Raw genomic sequence first — 22,308 nt, 5'->3', positions numbered from 1 at the left:
AAGAAGAAGAGTTAGAAAGTTCAGACAGACACGAAAAACGACTTTGTTTTATAAGATATAGGATAGGATAGGATTGTGTCTCATCTTAAGGTTAAAAGAGACAAAAATAAAACCTTGTTCTGCCTGTATTGAAGTATTATGAAGTAATTCATTATTTCCAAATATGACAATTACTTACACTAGTACAATAGTTTTAATAAAATTCACCAATATATAAAAAACAATCCACATTTAAACACAAAATTGACACAAAAATAAAAAAAGCCAATACTCACATATAACTGTCAAAGAGGCGTTCGCCCTGATGACCTTATGCATTTGTGCAGGGCCGACTTGGCACTGGTACTCCGCGTCGTCCTCCAGGGTGACGTTCACTATACGCAAGTTGTAGACACCGTGCCTCCTGTCCCCGAACATGGTGTAGCGGGGATAGCCTGGTATCACTGATGAGAAACCTGGAGAAGAAGAAATTAAAATAAGTACGTTTCTTAAAAAATAAAGTAGTTTCACGCTCTATCACGCATTGTAGAGTACGCAGAGGTTAGTGTTGACACTTGGTTACACACTTTCTTATTTTCGGAATATTGCGTTTTGAATGGCAGAACAGGGAAATGAAGACTTAAAATATATTGCCCTGAACGGAAAATGAACCCACGACCTTTGAGCTCACAGACAGACACAGTTAATATTAATTTTTACTGTATTCTAAAAAACTAAATAGAAAAAAAAACAACTAATTAGGCGTGTTTTGTCATCATTCATTCTTAAAAAGCTTATCTACATCTAAGATATATATGAAACAAAATGATAACATCTTGGTCCTTTAATGGTAAGATCGTAAATTTAGATTTTTTATGTAAAACGTAAACGATTATAGATGACTAATTAAATGAATATTTTATCTAATAGTTATCTTAACTATCAATTAAAAGGGGAGTAGGTTTTTAAATATATCGGTTCTCACGCTTAAGGTACAGTAATGGGTTTTTTATGGCTTCACTCTATATAGTGTTAAGACACTCCGTTATCCACGCACCGACGAGTTTTCCAGATATTGCTCGTTGAAAGGTGAAACTCGATGCCGCATTTTGTTTTCTTACCAGAACGAGGAAATAAAAGCAATTCATTTCTTCGACTGAGGAGCCATTCCATAGACGTCCGTTTACGATTTTCTCATTTGATGATGCTTTTGGTTTCGATTTCCACTCGGAGTTCGATTTCCAACTGGAAGACAAAACCCGACGTTGACTCTTCACGTAATGTCAAGAAAATTAGGGAACGGAGTGGATTAACACTAGATTCCTATTTATTCTTCTATGCGAGAAAAAACATGAAACCGCTAGTGGTGGACCCCCAACTATCCCATTGTGATAAGTATGGCTCAATTATTAGAAATAACTGCTAAATTTAAATTTTGATAGAATTTTTCGTACATTTTTACACTGTAACCATTTCAAGTATAATTCAAAACATTTTCTCTATAATTGATGAAAAACAAAATCAAAAGTATATTATCCCTTTATTTTATTTATCAAGTGTTCTTCAGTTTTAATTGTACAAAATAAGTTAACGAATTTTGTTGTTTTCTAGCGATTAATTGATTCTATTATATCTTAATCAAAGGAAGTCATGGAGAAGCGGCACAACGTCTGTATAGACGATGGTTGTAGGTTCGTATTCGGTTAATTATTTTCAATTTTCGCTCTGATAACAAGACAAAGCGCAGCGTTGAGCACCGATCAACTCTTTATCTCGAACATCGGTCAGATGGAATTTAAATCCGCTACCACTGCTATCATTTAAACGCACCCTAATTGCTTCACGCTTTTTCACGTACAGCAGAGTAGGCAGAAAGAACTTGGTGTATAATCACCACAATTCGGTTTATATGAGAGATTGAATGTTGACGGAATTCAAACTTGTTTTTATCTTACCATAGTAGAAAATGAAAATTAATAATTTCCCCGAAAAAGAATAGAACTCACAGCCAGTACGTTTACAGCCCCCACGTCACGCCCCTATTTACGTGACCTCTTTATTACTACGTAACTAAACCACGTTTTTCCAAAGAGCTCTTCAATTAAAAACGTAAAAAGCTTAATAAGTTAACTAACTCCATGTAAAAGTATTTACTGAATAAGTTCGCGGCACACATATGTATACGTTTCAGGTATTCCTACAAAGTCGGTTCGGTTCAGAATTTCGTTCACTTTTTGCGGTAAGTCGTTATTTTTCAATGCTTTAAGTCGGACTTTTAGTTTGTAATTTAATTTGTCTTTTGATATTTATCTGATGATGGAAGCCGTCACGGTGCAGTGGTTACCAGACTGTAAATGCTATCCTTATTTAGCTTCACTTTATATCCTGCATTTAGCAGTATAGGCAGAGGGAACCTAATATCAAGACAATTAGTTCCCCACGTTACACTCCATTTTCTAGACATTGTTGTGTGTTGAGTGGCTGATCTCAACGACGTACTTCGTCTTGCTATTAGAATGATAATTATTTAGACATTCAACGTCAATTAATACATTCAATGATATTCATTTGCTTCATATCCCCGAGTGGGAATCGAAACTACAACCGTCGCGTTTTTGATCAGAGGGGCCATAATTACATTTATTTCATTTACGTTTCATTGATATGGATAAAAGGTAATATCATTAGACTGGCACTCACTGGAAAGTGAAGATGGAGTGTTGTAACACTGGGTTCACTCTATTAAACTACCCAAAAAAGCGTCCATAAGAAAACTAGAAAAAATTGGCTCGCAATTCCCTTTTAGAGTAATGCAATAAAATCTCAAAAGGCCTTGTAATTTGGTTGGCTAAGTCTTTTGAAGTTATTAAGGCATTTTACGTGAAGTATTTCGTATAGTGGTATTTCTTTTTGAGTTTAGCTACTTTCCAAATATTACTGAAAAAAATGTTTTTAGCTTCACGATGTATGGAACCTGGGAACCTAATGTTAAGACACTCCGCTTCTATTAGGATACTTCCATTGCCCACTTTCTGCCGAATTCTTAAGGCATTGCGTGTTTAGTGGCAGAACTTACAGAAGGCAATTATTACAATTAAGATTATTATTTCCCAAATAAGAACCGAACCCAAAACCACAAATTAAGATAAATACAACCATTTAAGACCTAAATAGCCCAAACTCTAGGATATTTCTAGTACATTTGGATATTGTACGTCAAAATTGTTAACATGTCTATGATAGTATTAAGCATTTGGAGCGCTTCGAACATGACGCTTCGTGCTCCACTGAAGTGGTAACAATCGTCAGAATGGTGTATGTATGTATCTGTACTAGATATGTTCCATAAATACTAAGAATTTAACTATTTCCTATATAATTGTTGGTAGATTTTGTGTTTTTGAGGTTTGGTTTTTTTAGTTATTAAAAATTTTTGAACTTGTTTCTTTTTTAGGAGGTATTTTTCAATATATTATTCATAAATATTAGATATCATGTTTAATTAATATTAATATATAAACATTATATTTATAATTATTATTCACAAACGATGAAAAAGATGGCGACAAGCATTCTACGTGCATTATTAAAATTGTAATTTTACATTGAAACTCATAAAACATCTTCATGGATTTATTTCCGCTCAATAATAAAATAATATTTATATCTGTATGGCATTATATACATTTATAATACTCTTTTTTATTTTAATAATAATCTATTTAAAACTTACCAACGAAGTATTCCAAGACAAACAGTCGTAAATAGTGAAAGCATTTATAACTTATGTTACCTTGAATATCTATATCACAATTATATTCACAATCTCTAATGCTTTTTAAATATAAAATGTAACTTTAATATATTAATTATAAACTAAAACTTCCCTAAACATTTTTGAACAACAATCCTTCTCCAGACGCGTCCGCCATCTTTCTTTTCTTTGACTTTGACGTTGACAGTAACTTATTCGGCCAACATTATATTTTGCAATATTAAAAATATTAATTATGTTATTATTTCTTTTAAATTATGAAATACTGGGATAATTTATAATTATTAAACTATTTTAAATTAATTATACTATTCACAAATACATTTTACTTATTGTATGAATAGGAAAATAAAAAATGATTTAAAAATTTAATATAATATTATTTACTTTGAATTGTATTTCCTACATTTTTTCTGTAAATAATCTATAATTTCCAGGCCTCCGAGGCGTTGTAGGTCTTATAATGAACACGACAGTTATGGTTTCGCTCTTCATGTGCAAGAATGATCCCACTAGACATTTGTCGCTCCTCGAAAGTGGGATACGAAATCTCTTAACACTAGATTGCCTCTGCCTATCCAGCTATACGTAAAAAAACAAAGATATAATCCTAAATTTCTTCTCAAAATCGACACTAATGTGTTACCATAATTTCCTTATCAGTCATTTGCCTGCTACATAGATATACATATTATCTTAAAATGATCTAAGCGCGTTAAAATATTTCTATTTAAAATATGTACATACATTAAAGGTACATCGTCATTAGTAATTTGAAATCTGGTTCGAAATAACAAAAAAAACTGGTTACGAAATGTATATTTTGTCGTTTAGATACCTATATTATAACAAGTATAGACACCGATATATTGACTTATATATGAACGAAAATGACATAGCCTAATAAATATTTTTTTTAATACCAACCTGTATAAGGCAGGGTAGTCAGATAATATCTAATGGTACACTCCGTTTTTCTCGACAAAAACAGAGCGCGGAATTCCGCCACGCACAAGTAAAGCCCTTAAAAATGGCTGTGACACTAGAATTCTTTTCCCCCTGTTTGGACATCACTAATACAATATTATGCATAATATATAATATTATAGTTATATCATACGTTCCGTCAATTATTTATTTCGTCTATTAGTAAAAATCCTACTAAAATCGATTACGTACTTTGAAAAATCGAATTGTGAAGGCAGTGTACAGATATTTCCAGAAATAGGCTTCGAACCCACAACTGTTGCATTTAGTCAGCTTTGTCTAAACCGGGCTGCCATATAGTATAGTATTATATACACGTATATTTAATATCAATAGTCAAAAGAACATTATTAGTTTTATAATAGCACTTTAATATGCCACGTTTCTTTAATGTGATCCATTAAAACTAATATTTTTTTTATGTTATCTTTTTCAAAAGGTTTTTGTTCTATTTGTGATAACGTACTTATATTTGGAATACATTTTGGTGTTGAATTCCGATATTCAACACGTAATGTCTCAAAATTGGATGGAAATTGGGAGTCAGAGTGCCTTATACTAGTCTTAACACTAGGCTGCCACTGTCTACACTACTATGCGAGGAAATGCGTAAATATTTTTTGGAAAATAATTTAAAAAAGTCATTCCACCGAGTAGGCATCGAACCCACAACCATCGTACTTACAATGCATGACAACACGACCAACACAATATAATCTAAAATTTCTCTTATACTTACATAGCATTATAATCGCTAATAGCTAAGCAAAAATTGCAAGAAAAGCTCATTTCCGTAAGAGAAAAGACAGACAAAGTCACGTAGCATAAGTAGTGTACTTGACAGAAGTATTGGTTTGGCATCGTCTCAGCTCGGACTGACCGGAGCGAGACCGTAGCGAGAGCCCTCGACCTATTATACACATAATTTCATACTCCAAATGAACAATAATATTGATTATTGACCTCAATTTAAATCTTTGGTTAAGATGGTTCTTTGGTTTATTGTATGGTGAGAGTGAAATGCTATTATGGGTTCGATTCTTTTTCAGGAATTTTCCGTTTAGATGTACAAATTGAGAGAGTTTATACTATTGGAAGGACATCGTTTCTTCAATTTGTACCTAATAATGGAAAACACAATCCAAAGGAAATGAACATATAAATCAAGCAAGTAGAGCAAAAAATTAAATAATATATTTTTAAAAAATACTTCACTTATTATATACGAATTATTGAACCGACTACATGCCGCGTCGACTATCCTCATAAGTAGACTATATAACACGAAAATATTTTTTCATTAGTCTGTTCAACAAAAAAATCCGCTCAGTTCCACACCATCTCCTCTACAAAATGCAGTTGACGCAAGAAAATAAACTACAGATTGTCCTCTGGAATGTTGCTTGCCAATCTTATTTGGTATAAGTAATAAGGCAACGTTGTTATATTTTTATGAAGAAATGTATCCAAACAAGTTTCTGATGCGATAGTTTCTTCAATAAAATCTTCATAAAATATTTCGCTTTCAATTAATAGGTAAAGATTACATCATTATGAACTAGTGTTTCTCTCGCGGGTTCGCTGTTACAGTGTATTTTTGTTGAACGGGACTAAACGCTGCGCTTTACCTCGTTACCAGAACGAGGAAATGATCGTGTCTACGTATTTTATTTTTCGACGATTTAAACCCTTTAAAATAATTAATTTCTATCCACACTCAAAATCTTTTAAAAGTCTATTTGAATCATACAAAATATAAAAAAAGAAATCTCATTTCCAAAATTTCTACAATTTGCACTCCCGTAATTAAAACTAGATAGACATTTTTACTTCATACTGTCTTTTCATACGTTAGTTATCTTTTGAGATATCTTTGAAAAATTCTCATCTTTTGACCGTCGCTCGTTAAGCTTTTGACACTCAATTTATCAAAGCTCCCCCGTCCGTTTCTATGATGCTGTAATTTATATTACATTTTAAATAATACTATTTCTTATTTGCGACTTCGCTTGGGTGGTTAAATAGAAATAAAAGAGAATTGTGTGTTACATGACACAGAACCCGAAGTATCTTTGACATGGACAGTGGGTTACATCAAAATGATTAATGCTATGAAATTAAACTATCGCCTGCCTCTTTAAATTGGTTATTTAACACTAAAAAATCGATTGGAACTAGCAGTTTTGGAGATTAGTGTGTTCAACGACACAAACCGTTCAGCTTTATAGTACTAAAATAAAAGTAAAGCTACGCCATTAGTACATCGATGGTGTATTTCTATGTATAAATTTCATATCAAAAATCTATTTATTCCCAGAGCAAAAAGTTCACATGCTTTTAATAATATTCAAAACTGGTTATAACCGGTTAGGAGAACTAGAATCGATGTGAACAAACAGATTTCTTAATTATTTCTTCATTGAATACAGAATAATTAAACAAGTGATAAATTAAGAAATTTGAGGTCGAGGCCAGTAGGACAGCATCTGTAAACCATCGTATGGTTGTGGGTTCAATCCCCACTCAGAGAAATTATTAAATTACAGGATACAGCGAAAGAAATATAAAAAGAGAATGTTCTTACCAAGTGCAAATCCATCTTTAGCCCACTGTACTTGTCCACCGAGGTTCGCTACGGCACATTCGAGGACAGCTTCAGAGCCTTCCTGGACTCGAAGACTTTTGGGTGGGACCCTGAAATACTGTTGCTGGAATCCCTTGATTGAGGTGAACGCTGAAACAAAAGAATGCTGTATTATTTTCTATGTAAATAGAGAAATTGTTCACTGATCCTTGACGTCCTCTTTCTGGACTATAAACAGTTATTTCCTGCACTCATTACAATTTCGAGAAATCGTCTCATCCAAGAAATCTAATTGCAAAAAAAAATTCAGCGTTCAACGCCGTGTAGCATCTGTAATTGTAAATGCGACAAGTTATGAGTTCGATTTCCACTCGAGGATGAAGAATGATATGTTTCATCTTAACTCTAGGTTCCTTCTGCCTACCCTGTTATATTCGGCATACAGCCATTTCATATAAATAGAAAAAAATATGCCATGTTTCATCACTACATCACAACTGCAAAGAGCAGGAAATCAAAAACGCTATAAAAGTCTATGCTTTCATAATAAAAGCTCATAAAATAAATAAAACATAGAAAGAACGGAGGCAATGCGACTTGCATCGTTATATCGATCGAGTAAAAAACATGTCAGCCCTCTTGTCGCCGCGGGAACTTGTTTATTACTAGATAGCTAGCTGTACTTGGGTCTGTCTGTCTTTTTATTTTTTTAAAGAAAACAGTTTCACGCTCTTTCCCGCATAGCAGGATAGAGGGAACCTAGTGCCACTGCGCCGTGACTGAACTTAATGCACGTTAATTTTAACACTACGTTTATTTTTTCTTTTCTCTTACTCAGATGCGTAGAATGAATACGAACAAAGTAAATACAATACAAGCAGTAGAATCAATACTACGCGCCAATACAAAAGATAATAATGATCGGACGAAAACGAACAATTGAAGAACTGTCCGCAGGGAACCATCCCACCCAGATTGGATTCAGAATAATTGACTATTTCACTTTGTATAACTTTAATATATTGCATATGTTATATACATATTATGTTGTTTGGTGAAAGGAACATGGAAACTCAGTGTTAAGACACTCCGTTCCCATTACGACACTCGGCCTCCATGCTGGCGTAAAATAATATATAGTACTAATAGGCGGTAATACTCAAATATCACATAGATTACCTCTTCTTTAAAGTCGGCTAATAAGCTCCTCACTTACTGCCTTTCACCAAAGAAATAAACTCTAATCTTTCATAATAGATCACATAGCATCATTTTCAAACATAATATTACTACAAAATTTCCTTTTAACTCAATTCTCTTGTGATTCTCTTTAGTTACGTGTTCCCCTCACGTCCCTTTGAAAGCACTCAGTTCCTATGAGATGATATTTTACATAGTGCCTCTATATGGTATTACTATACTTTAGTTTTATAAGAATTTGTGTGAAGACATTTGGATATGTCAAATGAAGAAATGGTAGTCTTTAGTTTTTATAGTTGTCATGTTTTCTATTTTCCATCATTTTTGCGTTAAGATTCACCAGCCAACACGTTATGGCTTAAGAAAATATTTAAAAAATGGAGAATGGAGTGTCTTAACACTACTGTGCCGACTCGGCTATGCGAAAAATAAAATGGGTGTTTATGATGTCATACCTTTCCATTTTATAATTTATACCCAACTGTTAGTTAAGATTAACATTACACTTTGTTTGATAAATTAGGGAAAAATATATTTAAAATATACAAATATACCTCAAATTATCCAATTGTGAATCACATGGAATTACTGGTGAAATGGACATTTTTATATTATAAGAAACAGCTATACGTGACGAAACTTATATGAAGGCTTGTGCAAAAAGGAAAGGTGGTAATCGGTTTACATTTCTTTCCAAAATATTAGAAAATTGGAGAATAGAGAGACATATTACTAAATATTCCGTATTTAAAAAAAAAACTCAGTTATGTAGGTAATTAATTGCACTATTCATCAAATAGTGTTTATTTCAATAGGATGTCATAGATTTATTTCTTGTAACTCAGATAAGTCCTGAAGGACCATGATTGATCGGTAATTATCTATATCTATCTATAAGTTATTCCGTTACTGAGTGACTGAAACGACGACGCACTGTCGAAAATACGTAGCATAGACCGCTGAAACCTCGTATATAGGTTTTGCAAACAGTAAAAAAGACTTCGCACAACAAAAATATAACATAAAACATAAAAAAAAGAAGGAAGAGGAGAAAAATCTCGAAAAAAAAAGATAACAAAAGATCCCACCTTTTGTGACAAAAAACCGTGATTTATACAGACAGAGGCTTCATCGGCTAATACGATAGCGAGTGGGTGTCGAGTGTTCTTAAAAGGCGACGCGACGAACTAGAGGTGAACGTACGCTGGTGGCGGTGTGGGATAAGGTGCGAGTGGGTTAGATTTTTTTTTTAAATATAGAAAATATTATAGAAAATAGGGATTTCTAATATAATATAATAAGTAATAGAAGGGAAGGCATAAGGAACCTAGTGCTAAGATACTCGTTTCCCAACTTTTCGAAGTATTGCGGGTTGAGTGGCGGAAATCAACACCGGGGTTTTCGCCTTGAACCAGAGCGAAGAAATAAAAGTATTAAGACAATAATAAATAAATTGAAATATAATTCAATGTAATACTAACTATTAATTACATAATTTCTGAAACTTATAATAATTTATCGAAAACGACATCAACGGAACAATTTTTAGATATAATCAATCCCACATTACATTTGTCTAAATGTAGGTAAAGGTTAACTAACCTACACCTACGTCATACGCAATTATGTTACAATAAAATCCCCTCGAGGACAGGAGGACAGTCGTGGCGCAAAGGCGTGCGACTGTAAACGTGACAGGTTATGGGTTTGATTCTCACTTAAGGGAATTAAATATCTAACATTTTCATTTCCTTGTTCTGCTAACGAGACAAAGCGCGTCCAAGGTTCCATTTGTGTACCCTGCTATGAGCGGGATACAGCGTGGAGCTAAAAAAACACATGTATTCTAGTCTCTTATAAATTGTACTGTAATAAAGCACACACGCCGTAGGTCTCGAGAAGGATCTACGCGGGCACGTTTAAATTAACCAGTGTTTGTTATTTCAATTGTCACTTGTTTCTCGCGACTTTACCCACACGTGACGAAAAATATAACGGTAAACTTTTCATAGATTGCAGGTTCGGTTCTCGATTAACGTATTCTTTTAAATTGCACGCATATAGAAGAGGTACGTATGCATGTAATAAACGTGATAGACGTCGTGCTAGACGTGACACTCAGGAGGATGAACTCTTTTTATTTTTCTCTTTTCTGGTAACTAAGCAAAGCGCCACGTTGAGTTTCGCGACTCAACTTAATTGGGCGGTGCGTGGGGAACAGAATTTGTTGACACTAGGTTCCCTTTCCTACTTTTGATCATCACTATTCGGTACCCTCTGCCTACACATCTATTCGGAATATATTCTAAAAAAATAGTTCACATTATTTTTTCAGCCTTTCAGTTGTCCTAAAATAATCTTGTACCAATTATGAGGATATTTTCAGAGACAGGCGGGATATTTGACATATTTTAGTCAACCTTTTGTATTGAAATAATTTTGGGTCCAACTATAAATTTTCTAATGTCCCAGAAACTAGCTTTGTACTATAATTAGAATTTCTTCTAAATAATTTTAATTTTGCTTAAAGAATAAAGGTTGTTTTTAATATTTAGGGCGTTAAGTTTCACCACACATAACCTTATGTCTTGAAAATTCAAAGACGTGCGAAGAACGGAGTGTTGTAGACACTCCGTTCCTCGCACATCTTCCCGCGTTCCCTCCGCTTACCGCGTTTTATGAGGAATACGTGTCTAGAGTTACACCATAAACTTAGGTCGTTTATTTCTTTTTTAAATATTAGTGTTATTTATGTCCATATTGACTTTATGAAAAATAATTTTTATCAGTCATAGTATTTTTTTACTTTTAAGGTTTTAAAATAGGTTAAAAGTTCATGCTATGATGTTACTATTTTACCTAACCGTAGCTAGAACACGCGAAAACATGTTTTTGTTCTACAATACGCCGACAACACACAGAAAAGACTACGTACTATAACCAGATTTATCGTATATACTTTTTTTAACTTCACTCTGCATCTTCTATCCACGCACTGTTCAATTTACGAGATATTGCATATTGAATGGAGGAACCAATGCCACGCTAAGATTTTTACCAGAGCGAGTTAACGAAAATAATGAATTCCCCCGAATAAAAATCGAAATTATATTGATCGCATGCTATTAGGCGCTTTGCTGTTGTTCTAAGTGCTCTACTTCCTGCCTTCTGGGTGAAGTTGGAGTTTAAATATGTGAATTTGATGCATAAAATAAATAAACCGAATTTCAAAATCGATATAATGTGAAACTTCATGTGAAAGTTTCATAATCAATAAATGTATACACACAACATATCGATTTGATATAAACCAACTAATAAAATACGTAATAACTGAACGTTTAACTTTAACCGCAGCAGTAAATTTTGGACCGTTAATAAATGTTAGCAGTTAAATACGATCACTTCTATTATTTTATGGATGTAGGTATAAGTATTGATACCGTCATGGCGCGGTGACACAGTGAGTTGATGAGTTGACTACTCAACATGCAGTGTCCCAAAAGTGGGCGGGAAGTATTAACACTACACTACACTACACTTTATCTACCGTGTTATGTGCGGGATATAGCGCAAAAATAAAAAAAGAGAGAATAAACTTATAGCAGGATAGGCACAGGTAGCCAACTGATAAGACACTCCGTTCTCATTTAGCTACTTCCGTTGCCCACTTTTCGGTGAATTCTGGAGGCACTGCGTGTTGAGTGGAGGAACTCAACACCGTATTTTATCTCGTTACCAGATCCGATTCTTCGAATTGAATATATTAAATATTTCATTTCTTCAAGTGATAATTGAACGCCACGACTGGCCTCAAAACATTATTAGATAGCTATATAAGAGATTTTTTTAATAAAACTTCAAGTTTATAAGCCAATTATCAGTGGAAGTACATAAAAGTTGTGATATTAGGCGCGAAACTTGAGATTTGACTGAAGTGGGCAAAAATAAATTGATCTGAAGAAAAAAACACCGAGAGGTCGGGATGTCGTAAACTTAACTTTGTGAAAGGAAAACTCGGCAAAACATCGGATGTAAGTTGGTGTTTGTTTCCATTTCGCTCTTTTTTTCGGTTTCTTATTTTATCCTGCTTTCATCAGGACAGGGAAAACGAAACGAGTGTTAAGACACTCGTTTTCATATTAGTATTTATGTTAGAAAAGGTTGATACAAAATACCCATATTACCTAAAAAAATTGTACCGATTTTGATAAAATTTGTACTGCTCCTTAAGTTGAAATATATCTTATAATATTATTTAACACAACAAACATTAGCTCGACATTACTATCAACGTTTGATAACTTGTGCATAAATAGATAATCATATTCAAATATTATCCAATTCCGAATATCCGCTACACACATATTAAATAGGAAGTCCTCTTTTTTGAAATTGGTTAAAATAGAGAAGGTAATTAAAAATTGTCCAAAAATTTTCCTATTTTTTGTACCGGAAAAGATAAAAAATTAGTTCACTTCAAAGTTAGTTGAACCACCCGTATCTAGAAGTGAATGCCATCTGTACCAGTAAACCAACATTGTGGCCAGATCGGTTATTAGAATTAAACAGGCTCTCAGTTACAAGTATTGTTGGTGTTAAATCGGTAACCAAGACCAGCTGCATAAGGGAGACCAGCTGCTTAGCTGTTTAACATGCTGTTCTAAATACTGAATAGATCTGAAAATTGTTTGAAAATTCTGAAAATTGTTTATATTCTGGATGAAAGAAATTGGATTAATCGCATTTATTTTGGTATTAAATCCGATCGATAAAATCCGATATTTTAATGAAACAGCATCTGATTATAAATGCGACAATTGTAGATTCGACTCCCCGCGGAGGGATGAAATATTTTAATTTCTTCGCTCTGGTCTAGTCGCTAACAACACAAATCTCGGTGTTGAGTTCTGCCATTTAACGCACTATCATTCAAAAATTGGGTGGCGCCGGGGAAACGGAGTTTTAAACACTAAGTTAGGTACACTCTATGCATATTCTACGAAAAAAGCGTGAAGCTGAAGAAAAAAAACTAACTTAGTCCCTTATCAGTATAAAGTCGTATCGTCCTACAATGTAACCAAACACAAACCGAATATAGCGAACGAAGCAACTTTTTCAGTATTTAGTCTCGCCGGAGTTTTTTAAGTCAATTACGTTGACATCGCTGATATTGATTACGGGGGGGTAAAGCGTGTTGTTGAGGGAGATTCAAGAGTTCCGTATGTATATAATTTATAAGGGACCTGATCGCGATTTTTCCCTCTTAAATGGTTTTTATATTATAGCCAAATTAATATTTTTAATGCTTTTTAGCCTACGATTATTCTGATGTATAAGCTATATTACTTTAAAGTTTCATCTCAATCTGTTCAGTAATTAATGCATGAAAATGGAACAAACTTCCACACCACAAACTTACACATTTATAATATTAAATATCATTATTATTATATAGAAGGATAAGGAATATTTAGGGTTCATCGCGGCACAGATTGGACGCGATGACAACCATCGCATCGAATAAATTGGATTGATACTCGAGGGAACGTTTTTATTTTGAACGAACATTTTCTACTATCTGGTTAGATATAGTGCGGCGTTGAGTTCCGCTAAGCTTACCTCTTTTAAATGAAAGTATGTCAGTACTAGATTAAATAACAACATTATCAAAAGGCTTACATAGTCACATATTTTTTAAATAGTTAACGCCGCACTTCATCCATCGACATCGGTGAACGAACAAAAACCTGCTACTGCTACTTGCGGTTCCAAACTAAATGGAACCCTAAAAGTATTTAAAAAGCAATGAGATTGACAGCGAAACTTCTGCCTCATATTCGGAGTTGGGTCGTTTGCAAAAATAGGTCTTTGACGAATATCTACGTACCCCTACAACGGTTAGAGGCGCGCAGTTGTTTCATTAATTTTGGACGACTCGTGTGTTTTTATTTGTTTTAGGCTTTAGGTAGAACAGGCAGTTGTCAACGTAACGGTTGTGGGTTCGATTCCCGTTTCCTAGCTCTGGCAACAAGAAAAAGTGCGGTCAGCATCGGTAGTTCACAGTTCTGCTATTCAACACGCAATCTTTTGAAGTATGGGCGAAAAGAGTAATGGATGGTCTTGACACTATGTTCATCCGTCTGTCCCGCTAAATGCATAACACAGCGTGAAACTGAAAATAAAAAGAGAAAACTACGCGGGATACAGCGTGAAGCTAAAAAAATATGTTCTCCGCCCTGGTAACTCAATACACAATGTCTTACAATTAAGCGTAAAGCGGAGAACGAAGTGACGTAGCTCTAGTTTCTCCTAGCGTAGTACAATATCTATACTAACCAGTATAATTAAAAATATTCGTGAACAAAAAAAATTAAACACAATATTTTACATTTAACCGTCCATATTTCACTGTCAGCATTTGAAAAGGACTAGAATTGAGGCAATTAATAAAGAAAAATAAACGTTTCACGTCGAGGAGTAATGATTGCTTCAAATATCTATACTAATTTCAGTTCATTAATTTAGCCTGAATGTTTTTTAGCTTCAAGCTGTATCCCGCATATACTCGTAGCATTGTAGGTAGAGGGAAACTAGTGTTAAAACACTCTGTTCCCAACTTTGCGCACTATTTTTGCGCTTTTGTACTTTGTCTTGTTACGAAGGTGAGAAAAGGAAAATAAAAAGAGAATTGATCTAAAATTCATATAAGTTTATAAGTACTTTGTGTATTTAATAAAAAAATATCTCACAAGATCTAAAAAAAGGTAGCCACTTTAAATCACCATATAACGTGTTTAGACATACATTGACGTTAAGTTGAATTTGAATTTATGTCTTTAGACAGAGGCTTACAGGTCGCTACGGCACAGCCTTTAAATATAAACGTGACAATTGCTAGTTCAATTTCCATTAGGGGGAAATAATTATTTTGATTTTTTCGCTCAACAAAGCGCAACATTTAATTGAAACCACCCAACGCCTAATGTCCCAAAATTGGGCAGCGCAAGAACGGAATGTTTACTAGGTTCCCTCTGTGTACTCCGCTACAAGCGGGATACGGCGTGAAATTAGAAAACTAAATTAAATTTAGAATTTTTTCCAAGTGCCAAAACGGCGTTTACCATTATCAGTAGGTATATGAATAATCGATACTAAACTCCTGGTCTATGTCACTCGTCGAACCATTTCGACGTAGATAAGTCACGTCAGTCTGCGCTATCTCATCGAGTCACCGCCCAGTGCGTCTGTTAACTGTTATCTGTGCTATAGAAGTATTGGTTCGAATTGGCCTAATGGTGTAAAATATGGGGACAGTTTCGTTGATTTGCTTTAAAAATTTTAAAACTTTGATGTTTTAATATATCTAAATTAAGTAAAAGTTAGTAAAATGAAATAGCTTCACGCTTTATCTCACACTAGCGGACGCGCGCAGCTTCGCTTGCTTATTTAGGGGTGAATTGTAATAAACCACGAAACATATGTTCAATATTTTTTTTTAAGAGTCTAAATTTCAAATTTTATAAAAATCGGTGGCGATTTAAAGATTTTTCCATACAAACTTTCAACTCCTTATTTGCACCCTTAGGGGGAGAATTCTAGAAAACGATGAAACACGTGTTCAATTAAATACTTTTAAGAGTCTAAATATCAAATTTTATAAAAATCGGTGCCGATTTAATTTTTTTTCCATACAAACTTTGAACCCCTATTTCACCCCTTTAGGGTTAAAATTTTTCAAAATCCCTTCTTAGTGGATGTCCAGATTACGAAAGTAAACTTTTCTCCAAATTTCACGTTTCTACCATTAGCGGTTAAGGCTGTGCGTGCGTCACCTCAGTCAGTGAGGACAAGTCCTTTTATATATATAGATATAGGAGGATAGCGGTAGGGAACCAGTGGGAAGCTAGTGTTATAACACTCCGTTCCCCACGCAACCCCTAACTTTCGAGACATTGCTTATTAAACGCTTTGAGCATTTGATCTTGTAATAATCGCAACGAGAAAATGACAAAAATTAATTCCCTCGAATGGGAATTGAACTCGTAACTGCTAGCCGTCAAGCTTAAAGATATATATCTCATTTTCGCGGCGATGCATTAAATAATATTATAAATAAAAGTCAGACATAGTCAGTTTATTTGACAGGTTAAAACCACATAATAATCTAATTAGTGTATTGAAAATATGAGTGTTAAAATTGAAACTGAGATCTGGGTCACGCCGATATTTATATAATTTATCGTAATTTCTTTAATTTATATTTATATTGTTTTTTTTATATTAAGTATTGAAATATTTTTTATAGGCGTCGTATAATTTTCAGGTCAAATTTTAGTTGGGATAATTTTTTTCAGCTTTACCCTGTATCCCTCTATGTTTATAACAGGATAAGCATTGGCAACCAAGTGTTAAGATACTCCTGTCTCCATACCACCCAATTGAAATATTGCGTGTTGAGAGGAGAAACTCAACTCCCTCGCGAGTTGTCTTATTGCCAAAGTGAAGAAATTATTATTATTCACTGTCCTAAAAAATCAAACCCACAATCATCCCCTTTGCAGTTGGACGCTGTGTTACTTATTTTTTAGCTTCACTCTGTATCCCGCAGATAGCACTTAGGTCCCTTTCCTGTCCCACTGCGCCAAAACGGCCTTAATATTTTAAAACGGACAGATTAACTCCATTCAATCATACTTAGCTATCCCGCGGATCTGGGATTGCGGGATAGCCATCATTCACTCCGCTAATTCCCGTAGAGCGGCACTCGGCAAATACTGAGATACATTGTTACTAATTGTAATTGTAAATGGAAGAATATATGTTGGTAGTACGTATCTGTATAATATGTTGAAATAAGATGGCTATACGTTCAATTCTTGCTTGAGGTTGTTTATAACTAGTGAGTTTAATTACGAATATCATAATAGAGGCCATCTTTGCCTACCCTGCTATATACAAGATAAAGAGTAAAGCTAAAAAAAATATTATACTTACGTATTTATGTAGGTATGTCTATAGACAGACCATTTTACCTCCAACCCTACATTTAAAATAACCAAAACAAAAACAAAATAACAAGTACAGAAATGTTTTTAAGTTTATTTTTAATTACTAGGGTTGTGCCAAAACAAAAAACATTTACAACAATTATACTCAAGTGCTACAGTGCTAGGGTTGGACCCTTTCAAAAATATTACCAATGCTCTTAAACTTCACTCTTTTACTACAAGAATCATTAAAAAAACAATGTGAAATATTGTTTTTAGTATATTTGTTTGTTTCAAAATAAATATTCTTTTGTTTTATTTTTAATATTTGTTTTATAATTGGATTTATTTATATTATGTGTATTGCGTGTCCAGACATGTTAGTTGTGATGGTTGTGGCTTTAAATTTCACATGGAGATATTTTTTTCTTTCAGGCCTAAAGCTTGAAACTCCCTGTTAAGGTATCCCGCTGAGAAGATAGAGAGTACCCATTGTTAAAACACGTCCTCCCAATTTTTGAGTTTATAATCCCATCCTTAGTCCTTTTTTTTCTTTTATTCTAATTTTATTTATGAAAATGTATTAGAAAAAACTTAGCAATGCCCGATTGTGATAAAGCCTTTAAATTGTCTATAAGATATAATTTTTGAATAAAGAAAAATGTTTTGTAATTTTTCTACCAATTTAAGCGCCACGTGAAGATGGTTTAAACTAAAGAAACATTTAAATATTTACACATTTGTAATATATACTTTTCAGCTCTACTAAACCCCTTTTCTTTATGGTACCCTTTTCCCATAAAGACCCTTGTCCTTTTCACGTTGAATATTTGCTTAAAATTCGTGTTCTTGAGTCCGTCATAGCACCGCATCTGATTGTATATGCGAAGGTTGTGAGCTCGATTCCCACTTGTGGAAATTCATTATTAAATTGGTGAATGGGACTTTTTAGCGTTGTAATGTTAAGTGTTAAATGGTAGAGCTGAACACCAAGACGATTGTCTCCAGTAGTAATCGAATCCATACGTCGACCGCCACCGACACGTCTACAATTAGATTCTATGCTATAAGGCCTCAAAAAAGTACATAAAAGAATAAGGAAACAATAAGAAAGTAACTTACCACACAAAACGATAATAGCAAAACCCAACGACGAACACATTTTGATACAATTCACAGCACATTACATCACTATCAGAGTCAATCACCTCCACATCGTCACTTCACTGTGTCTCACTAACTCTGTCTATCACTAACTCTGTGTTTTATCACTAACACTTTATCACTACGGGCAAGTTTAAATTAGTGCTTCATTTTCTTTTGTTCGCCACAGCTGGTCTGAAAAAAGAAAATACGGATATTATTATCAGTAAATATGATTTTATTGTGTTAATTAGGAAAATACGTGTATTTATATACATATAATTTATAATTAAACTTGTAAGTAGAGCCCAACGCGTGACGGTATCAGTTTGATATAACGCGGCGTTGAGTTCCGCCTCTCAAATTCAGAAATTATGGCAATTTTGTAGTATGTATATCAATAATCATAATTATATAGTTTGTATACGGAACCCTAACAGCTATTAAACTAAGACACTAGCAAAGAAATATCGATTTTTAATGTTTACGTTTTGGAAAGTATAGAAAAATGAGGTAAATTTTATTTCTATTCGTCTATAAAATTTATATAACGTTAAATTTTTTATAGACTTCTGTCACGGCAAGACACTTACTCAAGTTTTACGATTTTTACATTATTGGACATTAAAATTTCAAGTATTAATTATTATGGGGCCGCCGTAGCGTAGCGGCACAGTGTTTTACTATGAACGTTACTTCACTACGATTGGGGATTCAATTCCCATTTAGGGGTGCAATTTAGAGCCTCTCTTCAGTATGTTCTCCACTTTTCTAGAAAATACCTAGTAAATACCTAGAAATGTTGCTAAAAGCTAATTCATATAAAATTTAGGACTAATTTAAGTGAATGGCCTGACGTCATGCCTTCTCGAATCATTAAGTAAATGTATTATAATATTTAAAAAAACCTGAATCAAGTTGCGACAGAGCTAGCCCACGCACGGCCTACTTCAATGTTTTGTGTGGTTCAAATTCATTTTAGAATTTCTAATATATTGTAACACCGTCGTGGTTCAGTGGCACCGTGTCTGTTTGTACTCCAAGTGCCCTGGATTATTATTCCATTAATTTTTATATCTTTCTCATGGTCTTTGCCAAGATTAGTGCTGGTTGTTATCAAAAATAGAGCACATGGTTCATTTTTAAATAAAGTAAAACAGTGGTAAATAAGTGTAATTTTTACCTATGATTTACTTTACGAATATTATTTAAATATTTTATATATGTCTTCTCGTAGCAGTGTTGCAGTTAAATATTTATATTGCTGCGTAGGCAGAATATACCTTGTTTTTCACGTTCTAAACTTTAAAAAAACAGAGTGTCTCATCACTACGTACTCTCTACCTATCCACTCAAGAGAGAAGAAAATAAAGAAAAAAACACTATAGCGCTTCTAACTTGTACCAATCAATTAAACAGCAGGCATGTAGGAGGCTGGCGTTCGTAAGGCAATTATTTTGTCTCTCCGTCCGTCTGTGGGCTTGTATGGAGCTTTGTCCGATGATTTCTTTATATCTATAGAAATTTTACATTTTATTTGTTTTTATTATGTTAAAATCTTATGTATTGAAAGATTTTTCTCTTTTTTTTAGATTCCGCATGGAGCAGGTAGGTGAAAACCTGCAATAACACTGCGCTTGTCTTGTTACTAGAGGGAAGAAATTAATATAGTTTAATCTCATGAGTGGGAATCAAACCCACAATCTTCATGTTTATAATCAGATAAATACCTTATACAGAACCCATCACATAAATTTAATTCACACATTACGGTTTGTTTAATTTATAGTTGACTTTAAATTTTAACGTGAGCTTTTAAAAGATTACACAAAATAATATATTAAATTTCACGAGTTTGTAACAAATAATTCAAATTCGATGTTTATGTATTTCGAGACAGCTTTTTAGTAAAGTTTTATTGCTTAATATTTTTAAGTCAAATTAACTTATGTCGAATTGTAAATGATTTTTAAGTCGCCTTATATATAAAACTAGTGGGCGCGCGCAGCTTCGCCCGCTTATTTGCACCCTTAGGGATGAATTCTAAGAAACCACGAAACACATGTTCAATGAAATATTTTTAAGAGTCTGTATTTAATTTTTTATAAAAATCGGTGACCATTTAAAGATTTTTCCATACAAACTTTCAACCCCTTATTTGCACCCTTAGGGGGACAATTCTAGAAAACGATGAAACACGTGATATACTCCTATATCACCCCTTTAGGGTTAAAATTTTTCAAAATCCCTTCTTAGTGGATGTCCAGATTAGAAAAGTAAACATCTGTCCAAATTTCATGTTTCTTCCATCAGCGGCTACGGCTGTGCGTGCGTCTTACCTCAGTCAGTGAGAACAAGTCCTTTTATATATATAGATTATCATTTAGGTCAAAGAAGACTCTGGTAAGATTTAGCGGCGTTGAACTAGACGCCCATAAATACGCAATGTCTCGAAAAAATTAGGGAACGAAGTATCTTGACATTAGCTCACCTCTGTTTACCCTCGCTGGTCATATAGCAATATGTATGCTACAGCATTAAGAAAAAAATAGAAAGGAACCACGATAGAGAATCGAACCAACGACCATCTCGTTTACAGTTAAAATATCACAAGTTGAAAAGAAAAACAAATATTATAGTAACATTTATATAAAAGTCGGTTCTCTAAAGGAAAAATTGTGAGAACGATAGATGTAATGGTTAAGTCATTAATTCACCCTGTCCAAGGGTGAAGGGAGGTTGCCCTAAAAACTTATTTTTACAATATTTATCTTACAGGCCCTTTTGATGTAGGTATAAAAAATAGGAATTATAATTAAGATCGTCGTGGCACAGTGGTTAAAGTGTAAAGGCTTTGGATATAGGTTCAATTAAAAATTGGTTTCACGCTCTAGTTCTATGTTTCGAAAATGTACACTATAATGAAAAAGCTACTACAAGCTGATAATAGAATATAAGTTCAATTAAATTTAAATTCTCGTAAGAGGTCAAAGCGCGGCGTTGAGCTCCGTCATTCAACATAAATTAGAAAACAAAAAAAAGAGTAAAAAATAGACTTGAATGGAGTCAGTTGAGGCACAGATGCACAAGCGAGTAAAAGTAAACGCGGCGGTTGTGGGTTCGAATCCCACTACCACATACAGTCACGAATTTAGCGTAAATAGTGAGCAGATATGTCTTAATAAAGAATGGCCCTAAAAAATTGACGTAAATAATATCACTCCTTTATCCGCTTTCCGTCTTTAAGATATTACGCGTTGCGTGGCAGAGCTATGTGTCTTTCATTCTTACCAGTTGCCACGAAAGGCTCAATTTTAAAAAAAGTGAGCAACGGAGGGTCTTAACACTACTCTCCGTCCTCACTACATGCAGGAGATGTACAATACAATAAAAAAAAAACAATTGTTGATTCCAAAAGGCCCGGTCAAGTATCGGTAAGAACATGCGCTGACCACATGTAGGCATTCCCACGTTCACATGTGCGTTTTATTGCGAAATGTGGTTAGATGTATATATTTTATGTGATTGTTTGGTTTGTCTGTTTGTTTGTATGGCAATGTATAAATGCTATGTTATTTTATATTGTGGCGGGGTTTAACGCTGTTCCTTGCATAGTGATGTAGCGTGTGTGACTGTAAACGTCATTGTTG

The 22,308-nt window shown here is 33.9% G+C and overlaps 1 protein-coding gene across 2 annotated transcripts in view; it reads right to left on the bottom strand.

The window, feature by feature from the left end:
* The window catches only part of sns (nephrin adhesion molecule sticks and stones), a 177,564-nt gene that overhangs the window by 148,015 nt on the left and 7,241 nt on the right, over nt 1-22,308 (bottom strand). For both annotated transcript variants that reach the window (XM_085200068.1, XM_085199980.1), the window contains exons 2-4: nt 18,638-18,853; nt 7,326-7,475; nt 276-455 (exon numbers count right to left, since the gene is read on the bottom strand). In XM_085200068.1, coding sequence (XP_085056194.1) covers nt 276-455; nt 7,326-7,475; nt 18,638-18,677 — 370 coding nt within the window. In that variant the 5' untranslated portion in view covers nt 18,678-18,853. The remainder of the gene's footprint in view (nt 1-275; nt 456-7,325; nt 7,476-18,637; nt 18,854-22,308) is intronic.

The sequence above is a fragment of the Heliconius melpomene genome, chromosome 1 (genome assembly GCF_056956725.1).
Source record: "Heliconius melpomene rosina isolate 202511_hmr_F chromosome 1, ASM5695672v1, whole genome shotgun sequence".
NCBI lineage: Eukaryota > Metazoa > Arthropoda > Insecta > Lepidoptera > Nymphalidae > Heliconius > Heliconius melpomene.
Note: the sequence above shows the minus strand (reverse complement) of the source record. Positions and strands in the feature narration are given on the sequence as shown.